The 18,225-nt window shown below is 46.0% G+C and overlaps 1 protein-coding gene across 3 annotated transcripts in view; it reads left to right on the plus strand.

Moving 5' to 3' along the window:
- Nucleotides 1-18,225, plus strand: part of LOC109876907 (cell surface hyaluronidase) — a 47,125-nt gene that overhangs the window by 6,997 nt on the left and 21,903 nt on the right. For all 3 annotated transcript variants that reach the window (XM_020469253.2, XM_020469256.2, XM_031818551.1), the window contains exons 4-10: nucleotides 118-685; nucleotides 9,365-9,534; nucleotides 10,295-10,483; nucleotides 12,240-12,409; nucleotides 13,728-13,937; nucleotides 14,360-14,565; nucleotides 17,605-17,674. In XM_020469253.2, coding sequence (XP_020324842.1) covers nucleotides 118-685; nucleotides 9,365-9,534; nucleotides 10,295-10,483; nucleotides 12,240-12,409; nucleotides 13,728-13,937; nucleotides 14,360-14,565; nucleotides 17,605-17,674 — 1,583 coding nt within the window. The remainder of the gene's footprint in view (nucleotides 1-117; nucleotides 686-9,364; nucleotides 9,535-10,294; nucleotides 10,484-12,239; nucleotides 12,410-13,727; nucleotides 13,938-14,359; nucleotides 14,566-17,604; nucleotides 17,675-18,225) is intronic.

The following is an 18,225-nucleotide window of genomic DNA, read 5'->3' on the forward strand; positions in this document are numbered from 1 at the left end:
CACTGGGTTCCGAGATTAAGTTGAGAATAATATGGCTTTCTCTAGAAAGTATCACAAAGAAATGGCCTCTGATGAAGTGATTGTTTTATGTTTTAGCCTATTTCTGTCTTCCCACAGGCCGAGTGGTCTTTGCAGACAATACTGAGGGCTCCAAAAACATCACTCTCAGAACGCGTAATGTGCTCATTGAAGACGGGGGTTCGCTGCACATCGGTGCCCCCAAATGCCGCTACCGCTCCCGGGCCACCATCACCCTCCTGGGCCGTTCAGACGAGAAGGCCGTAGCAGAAGTACCGGAACTGGGCCGGAAGTTCATTGGGGTACGTGGAGGCGCAACCCTGGAGCTTCACGGGACAGAGAGGCTGTCGTGGACCCTCCTGACCCGCAGCATCCCCTCCTCAGGCCTAGCCACGGGGGGCTATGCCTTTCAGCGCAACTTTAGCCGTGGCATCAACCTGCGTGTGGTGGACCAGGACACGGCCGCTGTTCTGTTCACCGAGCGCTACGACACATATGACTCACGGAACGACAGCCGGCGGCTTATGCATCTTCTCCAGTCGCTGCCTGTGGGGCGCATCGTCACGCTGGCCGTGGGAGACTCTGCCACCAAGAACCTGCTGGACGAGACCAAGAGGACCATCCAGAGCCTGCTGGGTAGTACCTACGTCCATGACCTCAAATACAGGTAAAAATACAGTTAAATATAATATGAATATTACCAAATTAATAGACAGATAATGACTAGAGATGGAGTCACACACATGGACACAGAGTTCTAAGGCACTGCAGCTCAGTGCAAGAGGCGTCACTACTCCCTGGTTCGAATCCAGGCTGTATATCATCCGGCCATGATTGTGAGTCCTATTGGAAAAGTAGAGCACTTGGTAGTGTAAACCGGTGCTCGACCTGTCGGCGAAAGCCAACATCACCCACGACAGAAAACGGTTAATTATCAAGGGCAATGAATTCCATTATCTTGGCTTTAATGGATTTCACCTTTGAGTTGTCTCGCTGAAATTTTGATTTGTTGACTGGCAGACATTGTGGGCTGGTTTAGGAATTTTGTGTGGCGTCATTGCGTCATGTACCTTCGTTATATAGGCATGCACGTCAGCTTTAACATTGGTTTTGCACCACGGCGTTAAACTAGACATCGATATATCGTGAACATATCGGAATCGGCCGATATTAGCTAAAAATGCCAACATCGGTATCAGCCGATTCCGATATGTTCACAATATATTGTGCATCCCTAATCTGAAGCTGTGTCACTGGAGCGGTGTGTAACGGTTTATACTACCCATCTCATGGGAGTGATTGAGAGGGTTTGTCTTACTACGTCCTCCAAGATCAAGCCTAATCTTTCATGTCATGCCAGCAGAATCTCATCTCCTCCCTGCAAATAATGTCAACACGATTCCAGTGAAACATTCAGAGGCGTTTCTTCCTGTTTTTCCGAAGACCATATTCCGGCAGAAAGTGCATGGCTTGAGGGATAAGCAGGCTTGCTTCCAGGATTTGTGCAAAATGAGCTGACTCTGTACTTTTCGCCTTTGCACAGAGTTCCCGAACAGGTCGAAAACGCACTGTCCCCTGAACACAGAGGGACGAATATCATGTCCATTTGAATACAGATCTTTAGCAATGCCAGTGACTTGTATACTATCACGTTTCAGGTAAGAACCAGATGCAGACAACATCGAAGTAACAACAGTTTATTAATCGAACAGGCAGGTCAAGGGCAGGCAGAGGTCAGTAAATCCAGATAGGAGGGGCAAAGGTACAGGACAGCAGGCAGGGTCAGGGTCAGGGCAGGCAGAAACACCGGGAAAACTATGAAACAGGAACAATCGAGAGACAGGAGCAGAGGGAAAAACGCTGGTAGGCTTGACGAAACAAAATTAACTGGCAACAGACAAACAGAGAACACAGGTATAAATACACAGGGCATAATGGGGAAGATGGGCGACACCTGGAGGGGGGTGGAGACAATCACAAATACAGGTGAAACAGATCAGGGTGTGACAGTATACAGTACAATTGATAATACACCATATGTTCTTTTTTGGTGCTCTGCTGTAAAACCATTCCAATACTCTAGTTTGAGCATCAAACAATTTTAGACCGAGCTCATGAAGCCTTATTCACACACACACACACACACACACACACACACACACACACACACACACACACACACACACACACACACACACACACACACACACACACACACACACACACACACACACACAAACTTAGCCCAATGGAATGGAAAGTTTAGATTTTTAGTTATTTGTTGGGCACTCCTGGCCTTGGCAGCTTTCTGGTCTCAAACCCAAACCACACCAATCCACAGTGTCACATTTCATATGTGGAGTTGTCGCCAAGGCAACGATGCAGTCCCCAGCCCCAAATCCAATCAAACCCATAGCGTGACACTTTCTTAAATGGATCACAATTCAGTCCAGCTACCTAGGCACGATAAACAGGGACGGTTATGCTTTCTGATTACACACTGATTTTGTTTGTGCGTAGTATGTGTGTGTTTCTGTGTTTGTCTGTGTCTAGTATGTGTGTCTGTGTGAGCTAGCTAACAGGGTCCAGGGTATTTAAGACTTGTGTCAGTTACAGTCATACTGTCTTAGTGTGACTGAGGGAGACATGATTGAAAGTACTGGGCACGAGGTCATCTGGGTCGTGTTCATTACGGCACCCAATGGAAAAAGAATAATAATTTGCTACGGAAAACAAAATGTGTTTCTTAAAGGACATGTCCAGGTAGTACCTATTTGTTTCAGTTTTGCGCCTTTTGCCGCTTATTGAACACAACACTGGATGTAATCTGTCTGGGCAGGAGTGGACAGACAGCAGGAGAACACCAGGAACTGCACAAAGGAAATGTTTTTTTACACACAGGAAATGTGTTTGATGTAGGCACTCCCATAAACACACACACTCATACTGTGCCTATGGGCATTCCTATCTCCACCATTCCCCCAGAGTCCTGCAGGTGAACCCCTGAAACAAACGGCATTCATTTCAAGCACACACACACACACACACACACACAAACTCACACACCATGATCAAACACACCCATTCCATATAGTGAGGGTAATGACTAATGTTCCCTCTAAGCTGTGCTCGTGCGCAGCTGCGCAGCTCACCTGGGACTTCTGTGCAGAAGAAATATTAGCTTGCGCAGAGAAGCACGAGATTGAACTTCACTCAACTCTCTAGTTTTTCCCTTTAGTTAACATTATCAACGTTTCCCTCTACTATGGGAATTGCCAATATTAACCACTTTCAGCGCAACAAACCAAAACAAAATCAAATATGAAAAACTTATTATGCAAAATTAACTATACATGATATTTTGTTGTAGGCAGAACATACCGGAATAGGATTATTTTGCAATGACAGGCACCTCAGCCCTTATTCTACAGACCGGTGTGGCATAACCAATAACCAGCTGCAGTATCCCTATATGCAAATAGTCCATTGTCATATATGGATCTGTGCCAAACTGGACAATGTTTACAGCATGAGAGGTCGTGTCTAGATGCGCTTGTTTTAAGATCAAAGCGAGAGCTGCTTATAGCCACACGTACACATTTGTTCATATTCTTTGCTAGTTAGTGAGTTATTAGCCCAGTTATAGCTCATTTCTAGTCAGCAATGGGGGAATGGTTGCTTCCTACAAGAGCACAAAACGTGTGCATTTCTAGACATTTTTGAAAAGCGAGTCAAGTAAATCTAATTTTTTTCTGTCTTAAAGGGGCAGTGTTGTACACTGCTCAAAAAAAATAAAGGGAACACTAAAATAACACATCCTAGATCTGAATGAATGAAATATTCTTATTAAATACTTTTTTCTTTACATAGTTGAATGTGCTGACAACAAAATCACACAAAAATTATCAATGGAAATCAAATTTATCAACCCATGGAGGTCTGGATTTGGAGTCATACTCAAAATCAAAGTGGAAAACCACACTACAGGCTGATCCAACTTTGATGTAATATCCTTAAAACAAGTCAAAATGAGGCTCAGTAGTGTGTGTGGCCTCCACGTGCCTGTATGACCTCCCTACAACGCCTGGGCATGCTCCTGATGAGGTGGCGGATGGTCTCCTGAGGGATCTCCTCACAGACCTGGACTAAAGCATTCGCCAACTCCTGGACAGTCTGTGGTGCAACGTGGCGTTGGTGGATGGAGCGAGACAAGATGTCCCAGATGTGCTCAATTGGATTCAGGTCTGGGGAACGGGCGGGCCAGTCCATAGCATCAATGCCTTCCTCTTGCAGGAACTGCTGACACACTCCAGCCACATGAGGTCTAGCATTGTCTTGCAGTAGGAGGAACCCAGGCCAACCACACCAGCATATGGTCTCACAAGGGGTCTGAGGATCTCATCTCGGTACCTAATGGCAGTCAGGCTACCTCTGGCGAGCACAGCCCCCCAAAGAAATGCCACCCCACACCATGACTGACCCACCGCCAAACCGGTCATGCTGGAGGATGTTGCAGGCAGCAGAACGTTCTCTACGGCGTCTCCAGACTGTCACGTGCTCAGTGTGAACCTGCTTTCATCTGTGAAGAGCACAGGGCGCCAGTGGCGAATTTGCCAATCTTGGTGTTCTCTGGCAAATGCCAAACGTCCTGCACGGTGTTGGGCTGTAAGCACAACCCCCACCTGTGGACGTCGGACCCTCATACCACCCTCATGGAGTCTGTTTCTGACCGTTTGAGCAGACACATGCACATTTGTGGCCTGCTGGAGGTAATTTTGCAGGGCTCTGGCAGTGCTCCTCCTTGCACAAAGGCGGAGGTAGAGGTCCTGCTGCTGGGTTGTTGCCCTCCTACGGCCTCCTCCACGTCTCCTGATGTACTGGCCTGTCCCCTGGTAGCGCCTCCATGCTCTGGACACTACGCTGACAGACACAGCAAACCTTCTTGCCACATCTCGCATTGATGTGCCATCCTGGATGAGCTGCACTACCTGAGCCACGTGTGTGGGTTGTAGACTCCGTCTCATGCTACCACTAGAGTGAAAGCACCGCCAGCATTCAAAGTGACCAAAACATCAGCCAGGAAGCATAGGAACTGAGAAGTGGTCTGTGGTCCCCACCTGCAGAAGCACTCCTTTATTAGGGGTGTCTTGCTAAATGCCTATAATTTCCACCTGTTGTCTATTCCATTTGCACAACAGCATGTGACATTTATTGTCAATCAGTGTTGCTTCCTAAGTGGACAGTTTGATTTCACAGAAGTGCGATTGACTTGGAGTTACATTGTGTTGTTTAAGTGTTCCCTTTATTTTTTTGAGCAGTGTATTTTGAGACATGCTTGAATAATCTAAGTAGCCAATAGGCAGAGGGTAACATAATTTGTCTGATTCTCTGTAATAATGGTATGGGAATATGAATTAACTTTATTTTGTAAAGTGGTTTCTTGCATCAATCAACACATTTTCAATCACCTCCTTGTCTGAAGGACAAGTGGATTAACAGGACAGTGTCAAGCCCTGCATATTTTTTTTCCAAAAGTCAAATGGAATGTGGGCCTACTTTGAACACAACACATTGGCTGCTACTGTAGGCTAAATTATAGCTATTTCCATGCTAAAATGTTATGGGATGCATTGTTACTGATGGTAGGCCACTCTGTTAGGCCTACATTATGATCACATAGCCACAGTAGCCTACTTGGCCACTGTTATAACTGTAACTCAAAGCAGATACAGCCTCAGTGTTCACAGTAAATGCACACCAGAAGTTGCACACACACACACACACACATTGAGTGTAATAGCTGCTGGGAGGACAGGGTGATTTCACAGATGGTTCCTGTTTGTATTTCAGTGGGTAAATGGTAGAGAGGCTCTTTGATCTGCTGAATGGCATATTGGCCCATGATTGTGTCGTTAGGACCAACCTCAACAGAGAGCTGACAGTCGGGCCTACTTCCAGACGTCATCGTATGGAGTGCCCTGTCAGATGTGAAGCCTAAAGAAGGACAGGGGAAAGCTTTTAAAAAGGTAACACAAGGGGAAAGGTTTTAAAAATGTTACCACGCCTGAAAAGGGTACATGATGGTTGAAGATAATGACTGTGTGATTGTGATGAGACAATTCCTGATGATGGGGCATAAAGCTTATTTGATGTTTAAAAGTCTAAGCCATTGTTTTTTTTTTACTAAGCTGACATATGGAATTGTTTTAAGATGGTCATACCATGGATCATTTAACTATTTGATTTGGAATTATAGGACCCCTTTATGAATAAAAATAAATAAAAATAAAATATTTGATAAATTATAGAATTTGGGCTTTACTACTATAGCCCATAGAAACACATTGAATAACATGTTCATAAATGGCAAAAGACCATTTAAAAAAAGAACAAGGCTTTGAAGTGTCTGTCCTATACAGTATCTAGGAGATTTAAGAAGTCTGTCCTATACAGTATCTAGGAGATTTAAGAAGTCTGTCCTATACAGTATCTAGGAGATATAAGAAGTCTGTCCTATACAGTATCCAGGAGATGTAAGAAGTCTGTCCTATACAGTATCCAGGAGATATAAGAAGTCTGTCCTATACAGTATCTAGGAGATTTAAGAAGTCTGTCCTATACAGTATCCAGGAGATATAAGAAGTCTGTCCTATACAGTATCTAGGAGATATAAGAAGTCTGTCCTATACAGTATCCAGGAGATGTAAGAAGTCTGTCCTATACAGTATCCAGGAGATATAAGAAGTCTGTCCTATACAGTATCTAGGAGATTTAAGAAGTCTGTCCTATACAGTATCTAGGAGATATAAGAAGTCTGTCCTATACAGTATCTAGGAGATTTAAGAAGTCTGTCCTATACAGTATCTAGGAGATTTAAGAAGTCTGTCCTATACAGTATCTAGGAGATATAAGAAGTCTGTCCTATACAGTATCTAGGAGATTTAAGAAGTCTGTCCTATACAGTATCTAGGAGATTTAAGAAGTCTGTCCTATACAGTATCTATGAGATATAAGAAGTCTGTCCTATACAGTATCTAGGAAATTTAAGAAGTCTGTCCTATACAGTATCTAGGAGATTTAAGAAGTCTGTCCTATACAGTATCTAGGAGATATAAGAAGTCTGCCCTATACAGTATCTAGGAGATATAAGAAGTCTGTCCTATACAGTATCTAGGAGATTTAAGAAGTCTGTCCTATACAGTATCTAGGAGATATAAGAAGTCTGTCCTATACAGTATCTAGGAGATATAAGAAGTCTGTCCTATACAGTATCTAGGAGATTTAAGAAGTCTGTCTATCTCAATACTTCCATTCATTTGTACGGGTTACCTTCAGACGAGTCCCGTGACACTTGTGGGAAGATAAGCAAAACAGAGAACACCATCGTGTTTATGAGAGTCTCATCTTTCCATAGAGGGGTCATATCCGGGCATTACAGATGGTTTCGTGAGAAGTCCGGTTTTCGGGATGTCTCATTGTCTAACACCGCTGTAGATCGGCCATCTTTCACTGCAGATGCGTAAGGCCGACATAGGCGGATGCAGCCCATACAAAAAAAACATATGATGACGTTGATGCTGACATTTCACTCTACACCCTTCACTGGTCCAGAGTTGCATGACCCCTGCTCCACACCCAAGCCTAGAACCAGGGGATTACTAGACTTATCTCCACTTCAGAGGCAGATTGTGTTTTGCCTAGTGGGTATTGTGGTGTGCTGGACTGAGATATCCACCGCTATCTCGCTCGAATACTTCCTTCATTTTTCTGATGCCAATTCTCAGTCTATATGATTGAGGTGAATGTGATGACCACACACACACACACACACACACACACACACACACACACACACACACACACACACTGACACTATTCATGTCAGTTTGGTCACACAGCAGTCACACAGCTGCTAAATCATACATGAGAATGTTGTCCTGTTGATACTCCCAATGCTTTCTTTACAGTGGTCACTACAGGACTACATGACTACAATAATGTGCAGTTAAACATGTTATGCATACACTCTTAGAAAAGAGGGTTCCAAAAGGGTTCTTCGGCTCTCCCCATAGTCTCCCACGTCTCCCAGTCTCCCAGTATCCCAGTATCCCAGTCTCCCAGTATCCCAGTCTCCCACATCTCCCAGTCTCCCACATCTCCCAGTATCCCAGTCTCCCACATCTCCCAGTCTCCCAGTCTCCCACATCTCCCAGTCTCCCACATCTCCCAGTCTCACAGTCTCCCACATCTCCCACTCTCCCAGTCTCCCACGTCTCCCAGTCTCCCACTATCCCAGTCTCCCACATCTCCCAGTCTCCCACATCTCCCAGTATCCCAGTCTCCCACATCTCCCAGTCTCACAGTCTCCCACATCTCCCAGTATCCCAGTCTCCCACATCTCCCAGTCTCCCACATCTCCCAGTCTCACAGTCTCCCACATCTCCCAGTCTCCCACATCTCCCAGTCTCACAGTCTCCCACATCTCCCAGTCTCACAGTCTCCCAGTCTCCCACATCTCCCAGTCTCACAGTCTCCCACATCTCCCAGTCTCCCACATCTCCCAGTCTCCCAGTCTCCCACATCTCCCAGTCTCACAGTCTCCCACATCTCCCAGTCTCACAGTCTCCCACATCTCCCAGTCTCACAGTCTCCCACATCTCCCAGTCTCACAGTCTCCCACATCTCCCAGTCTCACAGTCTCCCACATCTCCCAGTCTCCCAGTATCCCAGTCTCCCAGTCTCACAGTCTCCCATGCCCAATAGCCTGAAGCCACAGTGCTCTTCTCACAGGCTGTATTTCCCTACATGGGACGTTGCAATCTGTAGGTTGGGATTTTTTACCTGGTTGCATTTATGTTGAACAACACAGCAGCTTTTTGGCATGTTTTGTTATATCTTTATAACAACAAATTGACTATGAAGTTGCCTCTTTTACAATAGGAAATAATGTTTGTTTTCCTCAATTTGTGGGCATGGTCGAGGGGAAATATTATTATGTCAATACCGACTGGGACTTTGGGAGAACCCTTTTTGGTTCCAGATAAAACCCTTTGTGTAAAGGGTTCAACCTGGAACCAAAAAGAGTTCTTCAAAGGGTACGGGGACAGCTGAATGGGACAGCTGAAGAACCCTTTTGGGTACAGCTGAAGAACCCTTTTAGGTTCTAGATAGCAATTTCTTTTGTAAGAGTGTAGAGACAAATAACATAGCAACAAGCCTTATTATAAAACCATAAAAAGGCTCATACCGGCTTATAACAAGTTATAGAGCATATCTGCCTGGATGCTTTAAGTGTTACCTCGATGCCTTAACTTCTAAAGCTCAAACTCTGTGTCTCTGTCCACAGGCAGGCCTGGGCACTGGTATCTGTAATTGGTGGAGGGAACGGCTCGTGTTCCGAGGACGTGCGGGAACATGAGAACCATGACACGGGAGGCAAGGCGCTGGCCCAGAAGAACTTCAGCACTGTGGACGGGGTCGGCTTCTCTGTCACCGCGTACAGCGAATGGAGGAACGGTGGGTGATTTATAACCAGTTTGGCTTTACTTAAACCCTGCAGCTAGAATGGTTTATAACTTGTTACATTACTTATCTTTAAAAATTTCCATAACCGCATTAGTCCATTATACCTACAGGCTTTAAGAAAAGTGTTACCACATTGGTAACCCAATACCACAAATATTGCTTAAGGAGAGCATTATTGTAGGTGCTTGTTTACTTGTGTATGTCATTGATTGTCTGCTTATTGAACAGGTCATATCAGGCACTTCACATAGTCAGGAATGCCACTTAAAAGCAAAGCTTACACTCAGATTCTCTGATCTTGCAGCTTTTCCTGGATGGTGTATGTGTGGGGGGTTCAAGTGGTTAGTGTTTACAGGCTAGATCAATCAGCTGGACTGAACATTCCTGAGCGTGTGCGGGCAGGATCCTTCTGTCACCAGGGCAAACAGCAGCTCCCCAGGAGGGGGTTTGGGTTTGGCACTGGTATGTCCAGTAAGCTGAGATGTTTGTTCTCATACAGTCTTACTCTCACACTTCAATGGTCCACAGAGTCAGTTCAAGATACACTATGGAGGTTTGTTATTGTTTTCGTCCAACTTTTAGCTTGAATGTTGGGTGTATGGTATGGTTCAGGTTTGTTATCTCATTAAACCACACAAATCCTTAGTTTTAGCGAAATTTTTTGTGACTCTAGATCCTGTATTCGCCATTAGTTATTTGGTATGCAGGTAGAAAACTGCTAATCCAATAGATCTTATCTGTGCTCTTCTAGGTTATCCCATATCTGGGTTCCAGGTGGATGCTGTGGACCAGGTAGTCCTCAACCTTCAGGATGATGTACACACCTGGCAACCCGGGAACCATGTTGTGGTTGCCAGTACTGACTATTCCATGCATCAGGCAGAGGAGTTCACACTCCTTCCCTGCCCCCACTGCACCAGCAGACAGGTCAGAGTTCAAGGTGAGTGAAAACGAAGGTAGTGTTTGTACATTTATGGGGGCTTACTTTAATTCTGATATTGAGTATCACTGCTGTGTTTTTAACTGGATATGGTATGATATAAAAATAAGTATCATTATTTATTTATAAATCCTGAGCCATGGTCTTTCATTTGTAGTTCTATAAATGACCCTTGGGAAAAGACAGGTAGTCAGGCTTTTCTCCTACATGGGATGGTGTTGGTCAATTATATCTCTCTGTCTCTCTCTCTCTCTCTCTCTGTCTGTCTCTGTCTCTCTCTTTTCTCTCTGTCTCTCTCTCTCTCTCTCTCTCTCTCTCTCTCTCTCTTTCTCTCTGTCTCTCTCTCTTTTCTCTCTTTCTCTCTCTCTCTCTCTTTTCTCTCTGTCTCTCTCTTTTCGCTCTCTCTTCTCTCTCTCTCTCTCATACTTTATTGGTATGGGAAGTGTTTCCACATACATTGCCAAAGCAAAGATATAGGCACAACAAATCAATGATGACGCAGATAGATAGATAATAATAGGAAAAATAATAATGCTCAATTAGTAGTAACAATTAACAGGACACTACAGTAAGGAATGAATGAGGACAATAATTAAAAAGTGAAAGACATAGCAATGGTATTGTTCCAGTTGGTCGTTCCACTGGCTGTCCCTACGGGTGTGGCAGGAAGATACATATTTTGCAGCTAATATGGCACAAAGGGGAGGTTTCTCCCAATAGATATTGGATTTTCTCCTTTTCTGTTTTGGTTTCAAAATGTTTGTATTTGTTTTCAATTTTGGGAACGAAAATTGCCTGTAAGTCTGTATTGTTCTCAAGGACTCTCTCTCTTTCTCTCTTAATTTCAGCTACACTCCCCATTGGTAAACGGGGGCTCATTGCCTATTTCTCTGAGTTTAAGAAATGAACAGTAAACATTATACTCACAAAATATTACATTTCAGATGTATTTATTTCCCTCTCTCTGTCCCTCCCTCCATCGTCCTGTTTTCTGCTGTGTGTGTGGATGCCAGTCCGGTTTTATAAACTGTCCATGATGTCACAAGCCCAGCGAGCAAAACTGGTTGCAGTGACATCATGGTCAGATTCTATACTGGTTGTAAGGAATTTATGTTCACTTCTTTTTAGCAATAACGACCAAAAAAAAGTCCTCATCTGGTTGTAATCTGACCAGATAACAGCCAAAGTATGATGTCTTGAAGGACATCATAACCTGGTTGGAACAAAGACCAGTTTGTTGTAATCTGGTCTGGTGTTCCACCCTGTGTAGTCCCCTGTCTGCCAACACCTCTGTTTTGTCCCACTGCTCTGATGTCGACACAAGCCACCTCCCTTCCTGGAGCAAGAGCTGTGTATGGTGTATGTCTCTGTCTCTCTCTCTCAATGTTTGTGAGGTGAAGCACACATCCTATGGTTGGCATTGGCAGCAGTTGGCTTGCCATATTGAGAGACGATAATGACAAACCGACAGTCTCATCTCATTCTCTCTAAATTGTTTTCATGGCTAGAAAGAGAGGTGCTGATGTTGCTCTGTATGGGATTAAGGTCACTCACCTGGCCCCATCAAATTATATCCAGACCTACTGTATCGAGACAACCATATATTTGGCCGACTGTTGTTAATGTGAACACTTTTAAATATCATATTACTATGTATGTCTAAATGTTTACATACAACAATTGATTTGTTGCTTTCACTGATTTATGACAATAGTACATGCTATGAAGTTTGTGTACCATGTGTCCCCTCTCCCAGGGAGGCCCCAGTTTGGTCACATGGGGGAGATTGTGGACGGGATGGACATGCGAGCGGAGGTGGCACTGCTCAGCAGGAACATACTCATCTATGGGGAGATGGAAAACACCTGCTATGGAAACAACTGGTGCCAGTTCTTTGGCCACGACACATACGGCGGACACATCAAGGTGTGTGCTTATGTAACCATGTGTAGCTGTGAGTATCGGGTCTGTGTTGAACCTTGAGCCTGCCTGCCCTGTGCATTTCAGCCTGAGTTATATGCTTATCTAATGCCATTCAATCTAGTGTAATCATGTTGAACATTACCATATTGCTGTGGCGGAGGGTCATTAGAGCATTCAGCAGATGCTGAATGACTGAGGACATTCATCATTCACACATGATCTAACAACATGTAATGTTCATTAGGTACTTAATGGAAGAAAACAGACTGAAACAGGGAGGGACTACCTGGCCTTCTCCAATAAGAAATTGGTTGCAAATGGTTTCCGTTGCATGCCCTAATGAACACAACCCAGGCACCACTCAGAGAAAGAGGGAGCATGGATGAGCAACACTCATTACTCTTAATGTTTTGTGTTTCAGTATTGTAATCCTTCTTTGTCCTTTTTTACTCTGTATATTTCACAACCTCACTGAGCACACAGAAAAGTCAAACACCAGACCAACGTCGATGCACACACCCCTCCCTCACACACACACATTCTCTGTATCCAGGATGCAAGTACAATATTTTCCCTGTATAATGTGTTACATACTCATGCTCTCTTCTGATAAATACATAATAACATTCCTCTTGCCTTATGTAAAAGCAGCCCCTTTGCAGTAAATGGAAAAAACCCTTGTTTATTGACTGTAGAGAGTTCTGTCCAAGTGTAGTGTGTGTGTGAGAGAGTTTGGGTGAGTGAATGAGTGAGTTACAGTTAGCTTGAGGGATTGGCCAATATCTCCTTAACACAAAACAGGCAATGTGGAAAAGGCCATATACCTAAGAAAGACCTCCCTGAGTTTACTGCATGTTTTTGTGTCTATTTGCTCATTAGGTCATAATTGTGTGTGTGTCTCTCTCTCTAGCATTGTTTGTGCTCAGATCATCTCAGTTGTTGCATGATGTTCCATTCATCAATAGATGTAACTGTAAAATAGAGCCAGTAGATCAGCAGAACCAGAGTAATATGATGCAACACAGCACAAGACAGCACTCCACAAGACAGCACTCCACAAGACAGCACAACACACAACACAGCACAACACAGCACACAGCACAGTACAACACACCACACAGCACAGCACAATACACCACACCACACAACACAGCACAGCACACCACACAGCACAGCACACCACACAACACAGCACAACACAGCACAGCACAACACAACACACCACACAGCACAGCACACAACACAGCACAACACACAACACAGCACAGCACAACACAGCTTATTCTCTCTCTCTCTCTCTCTCTACCCCATCTCTCCTCAGATATTTGGGAACTTCACTTCGGTGCACCTGTCCCACGTGGAGCTGAGGAACATGGGGCAGCAGGAGCAGGGCCGCTACCCGGTCCACTTCCACCGCTGTGGGGATGTTGACTGGCGAGGGGGCTACCGGGAACCAGCCTACGTGGACGGCCTCTCCATCCACCACTCCTTCTCCCGCTGCATCACCATCCACGCCACCAATGGCCTGCTGGTGTGTGTGTGCTGTATGTGTGTGAACGTGTGTGTCAGGGCTGGGGTCAATTATAATTGATGGCAGTCAATTCAGGAAGTGATTTTAATTCTTTTTTTTATTAAAAAGAAAATACTTTTGAAAAACTTCTCAGTTTATTGATTTATCATTGAAAATAGATGTAATTTAAGTTTACTTCATGAATTGACTGTCTTTATTTCGAATTGACTCCAGCCCTGGTGTGTGTGTATGTGCCGTATGTGTGATAAAACTTGGGGAAATGAGGACCATATGACGCCAGTCATGAAATAAATGAATGTCAAATGCGTTGAGAAAGTGAATCGACCATCATTCAGATAACATGATGCAGTAACTCCAAGCTGCTTTCCTGCTCTGCTCCTGTCATTGGTGTGTAGCGTTTCCCAAATGTTTCTCCTCTCCAGGTGAAGGACACTGTAGGCTATGACACCCTGGGTCACTGTTTCTTCCTGGAGGACGGGATGGAGCAGAGGAACACGTTCTTCCACAACCTGGGTTTGGTGACCCGACCAGGAACACTCCTGCCCACCGACCGCAACGAGACCATGTGCACCAGCATCCGAGACAAAGTGTATAAGAACTATACACCTTCGCCGAGCATGGAGTGCAAGTAAGACACAGGAAATACTTGTCTGGCTGAGAAAGAGTCAACTTTGACAGAGGGGAAATTAGAGGAACAGAATGAAAGTGAAAAGAGGCAGAAATGAGAAAAAAATATAGCTCAAGAAGAAAGAGTAATGGAAGTAAGGGGTGTGGTGTGTCAGGTTTTACTGGGTTGGACAGGCCTACTGTGGGGTGTGGTGTGTCAGGTTTTACTGGGTTGGACAGGCCTACTGTGGGGTGTGGTGTGTCAGGTTTTACTGGGTTGGACAAGCCTACTGTGGGGTGTGGTGTGTCAGGTTTTACTGGGTTGGACAAGCCTACTGTGGGGTGTGGTGTGTCAGGTTTTACTGGGTTGGACAGCCTACTGTGGGGTGTGGTGTGTCAGGTTTTACTGGGTTGGACAGGCCTACTGTGGGGTGTGGTGTGTCAGGTTTTACTGGGTTGGACAGGCCTACTGTGGGGTGTGGTGTGTCAGGTTTTACTGGGTTGGACAGGCCTACTGTGGGGTGTGGTGTGTCAGGTTTTACTGGGTTGGACAAGCCTACTGTGGGGTGTGGTGTGTCAGGTTTTACTGGGTTGGACAGCCTACTGTGGGGTGTGGTGTGTCAGGTTTTACTGGGTTGGACAGGCCTACTGTGGGGTGTGGTGTGTCAGGTTTTACTGGGTTGGACAGGCCTACTGTGGGGTGTGGTGTGTCAGGTTTTACTGGGTTGGACAGGCCTACTGTGGGGTGTGGTGTGTCAGGTTTTACTGGGTTGGACAGGCCTACTGTGGGGTGTGGTGTGTCAGGTTTTACTGGGTTGGACAGCCTACTGTGGGGTGTGGTGTGTCAGGTTTTACTGGGTTGGACAGGCCTACTGTGGGGTGTGGTGTGTCAGGTTTTACTGGGTTGGACAGGCCTACTGTGGGGTGTGGTGTGTCAGGTTTTACTGGGTTGGACAGGCCTACTGTGGGGTGTGGTGTGTCAGGTTTTACTGGGTTGGACAGGCCTACTATGGGGTGTGGTGTGTCAGGTTTTACTGGGTTGGACAGGCCTACTGTGGGGTGTGGTGTGTCAGGTTTTACTGGGTTGGACAGGCCTACTGTGGGGTGTGGTGTGTCAGGTTTTACTGGGTTGGACAGGCCTACTGTGGGGTGTGGTGTGTCAGGTTTTACTGGGTTGGACAGGCCTACTGTGGGGTGTGGTGTGTCAGGTTTTACTGGGTTGGACAGGCCTACTGTGGGGTGTGGTGTGTCAGGTTTTACTGGGTTGGACAGGCCTACTGTGGGGTGTGGTATGTCAGGTTTTACTGGGTTGGACAGGCCTACTGTGGGGTGTGGTGTGTCAGGTTTTACTGGGTTGGACAGGCCTACTGTGGGGTGTGGTGTGTCAGGTTTTACTGGGTTGGACAGGTCTACTGTGGGGTGTGGTGTGTCAGGTTTTACTGGGTTGGACAGGCCTACTGTGGGGTGTGGTGTGTCAGGTTTTACTGGGTTGGACAGGCCTACTGTGGGGTGTGGTGTGTCAGGTTTTACTGGGTTGGACAGGCCTACTGTGGGGTGTGGTATGTCAGGTTTTACTGGGTTGGACAGGCCTACTGTGGGGTGTGGTATGTCAGGTTTTACTGGGTTGGACAGGCCTACTGTGGGGTGTGGTGTGTCAGGTTTTACTGGGTTGGACAGGCCTACTGTGGGGTGTGGTGTGTCAGGTTTTACTGGGTTGGACAGGCCTACTGTGGGGTGTGGTGTGTCAGGTTTTACTGGGTTGGACAGGCCTACTGTGGGGTGTGGTATGTCAGGTTTTACTGGGTTGGACATGCCTACTGTGGGGTGTGGTATGTCAGGTTTTACTGGGTTGGACAGGCCTACTCTGGGGTGTGGTATGTCAGGTTTTACTGGGTTGGACAGGCCTACTGTGGGGTGTGGTATGTCAGGTTTTACTGGGTTGGACAGGCCTACTGTGGGGTGTGGTGTGACAGGTTTTACTGGGTTGGACAGGCCTACTGTGGGGTGTGGTGTGTCAGGTTTTACTGGGTTGGACAGGTCTACTGTGGGGTGTGGTGTGTCAGGTTTTACTGGGTTGGACAGGTCTACTGTGGGGTGTGGTGTGTCAGGTTTTACTGGGTTGGACAGGCCTACTGTGGGGTGTGGTGTGTCAGGTTTTACTGGGTTGGACAGGCCTACTGTGGGGTGTGGTATGTCAGGTTTTACTGGGTTGGACAGGCCTACTCTGGGGTGTGGTATGTCAGGTTTTACTGGGTTGGACAGGCCTACTGTGGGGTGTGGTGTGTCAGGTTTTACTGGGTTGGACAGGTCTACTGTGGGGTGTGGTGTGTCAGGTTTTACTGGGTTGGACAGGCCTACTGTGGGGTGTGGTGTGTCAGGTTTTACTGGGTTGGACAGGCCTACTGTGGGGTGTGGTGTGTCAGGTTTTACTGGGTTGGACAGGCCTACTGTGGGGTGTGGTGTGTCAGGTTTTACTGGGTTGGACAGGCCTACTGTGGGGTGTGGTGTGTCAGGTTTTACTGGGTTGGACAGGCCTACTGTGGGGTGTGGTGTGTCAGGTTTTACTGGGTTGGACAGGCCAACCTTGGGAGAAGACAAAGGGTTCATGTCCTCTGTGTGAGAGTGATAGGGCCGTCTTATCCCTGCAATATCAACCACGCCGCTGCATGAGATGTGTTTCTGGGGAGGTTGAAAAGGAGGTCTGTTTGGGGAGCAGCAGGCGCTGTTTTTGGAGGACTGTGTGTGTGTGTGTGTGTGTGTGTGTGTGTGTGTGTGTGTGTGTGTGTGTGTGTGTGTGTGTGTGTGTGTGTGTGTGTGTGTGTGTGTGTGTGTGTGTGTGTGTGTGTGTGTGTGTGTGTGTGTGTGTGTTGGCAGAACCATCCCTGGACAGGATTTATGTGGGAGAGGTGAATTATTCCATGGATAACAGGAGTCACTGTTCTTATTAAATGAATAGATCCTGATATTAACAATCAGTTAGCCTGGAGACATCTCCTCTAATGCCCTTTCATCCTCCCTGTGTGTCTGTCTGTCTGCTCGGTGTGTGTGTGTGTTGTTTTAGGGCAGTGTCTACGTTCTGGATCGCCAATCCCAATAATAACCTCATAAGCAACGCTGCTGCTGGCTCCCAGGTATGACTGTAATAAGCATCTCTGCCTACCAACAAAACTGTTTAATAATAATGAATGAATAAAGATCAGCAGGGGACTGAGACTGTACATCTGGTGACCCCCGCCCAGCTTTAAGGTTTAGCCACTCATAAGGATCTAAGGCTGTGGCTTACCGGTTCATCTCATGTGATGAGGTGATAAATCTGGGGAGATATTGGGTTCTTACTTTTACATCAACAGCAATAAATTATGGCTCCAACCAGGAGATAAGGTTCAACATCAAGACCTTACTGTTCTAGTTCAAGCACAATTGTATCAATGTGCCAGTGCATTATACTCAATGACAGTACTCTCACTGTGCAATACTCAATGACAGTACTCTCTCTGTGCAATACTCAATGACAGTACTCTCTCTGTGCAATACTCAATGACAGTACTCTCTCTGTGCAGTTCTCTCTCTCTCTCCCTTTTCATAGCCGAGCATTCAGAGTTCGAGACAGCAGGTATGAGAGAGCTCTCTCTCTCTCTCATACCTGCTGTCTCGAACTCTGAATGCTCGGCTATGAAAAGCA

This window comes from Oncorhynchus kisutch, linkage group LG3 (genome assembly GCF_002021735.2).
Source record: "Oncorhynchus kisutch isolate 150728-3 linkage group LG3, Okis_V2, whole genome shotgun sequence".
NCBI lineage: Eukaryota > Metazoa > Chordata > Actinopteri > Salmoniformes > Salmonidae > Oncorhynchus > Oncorhynchus kisutch.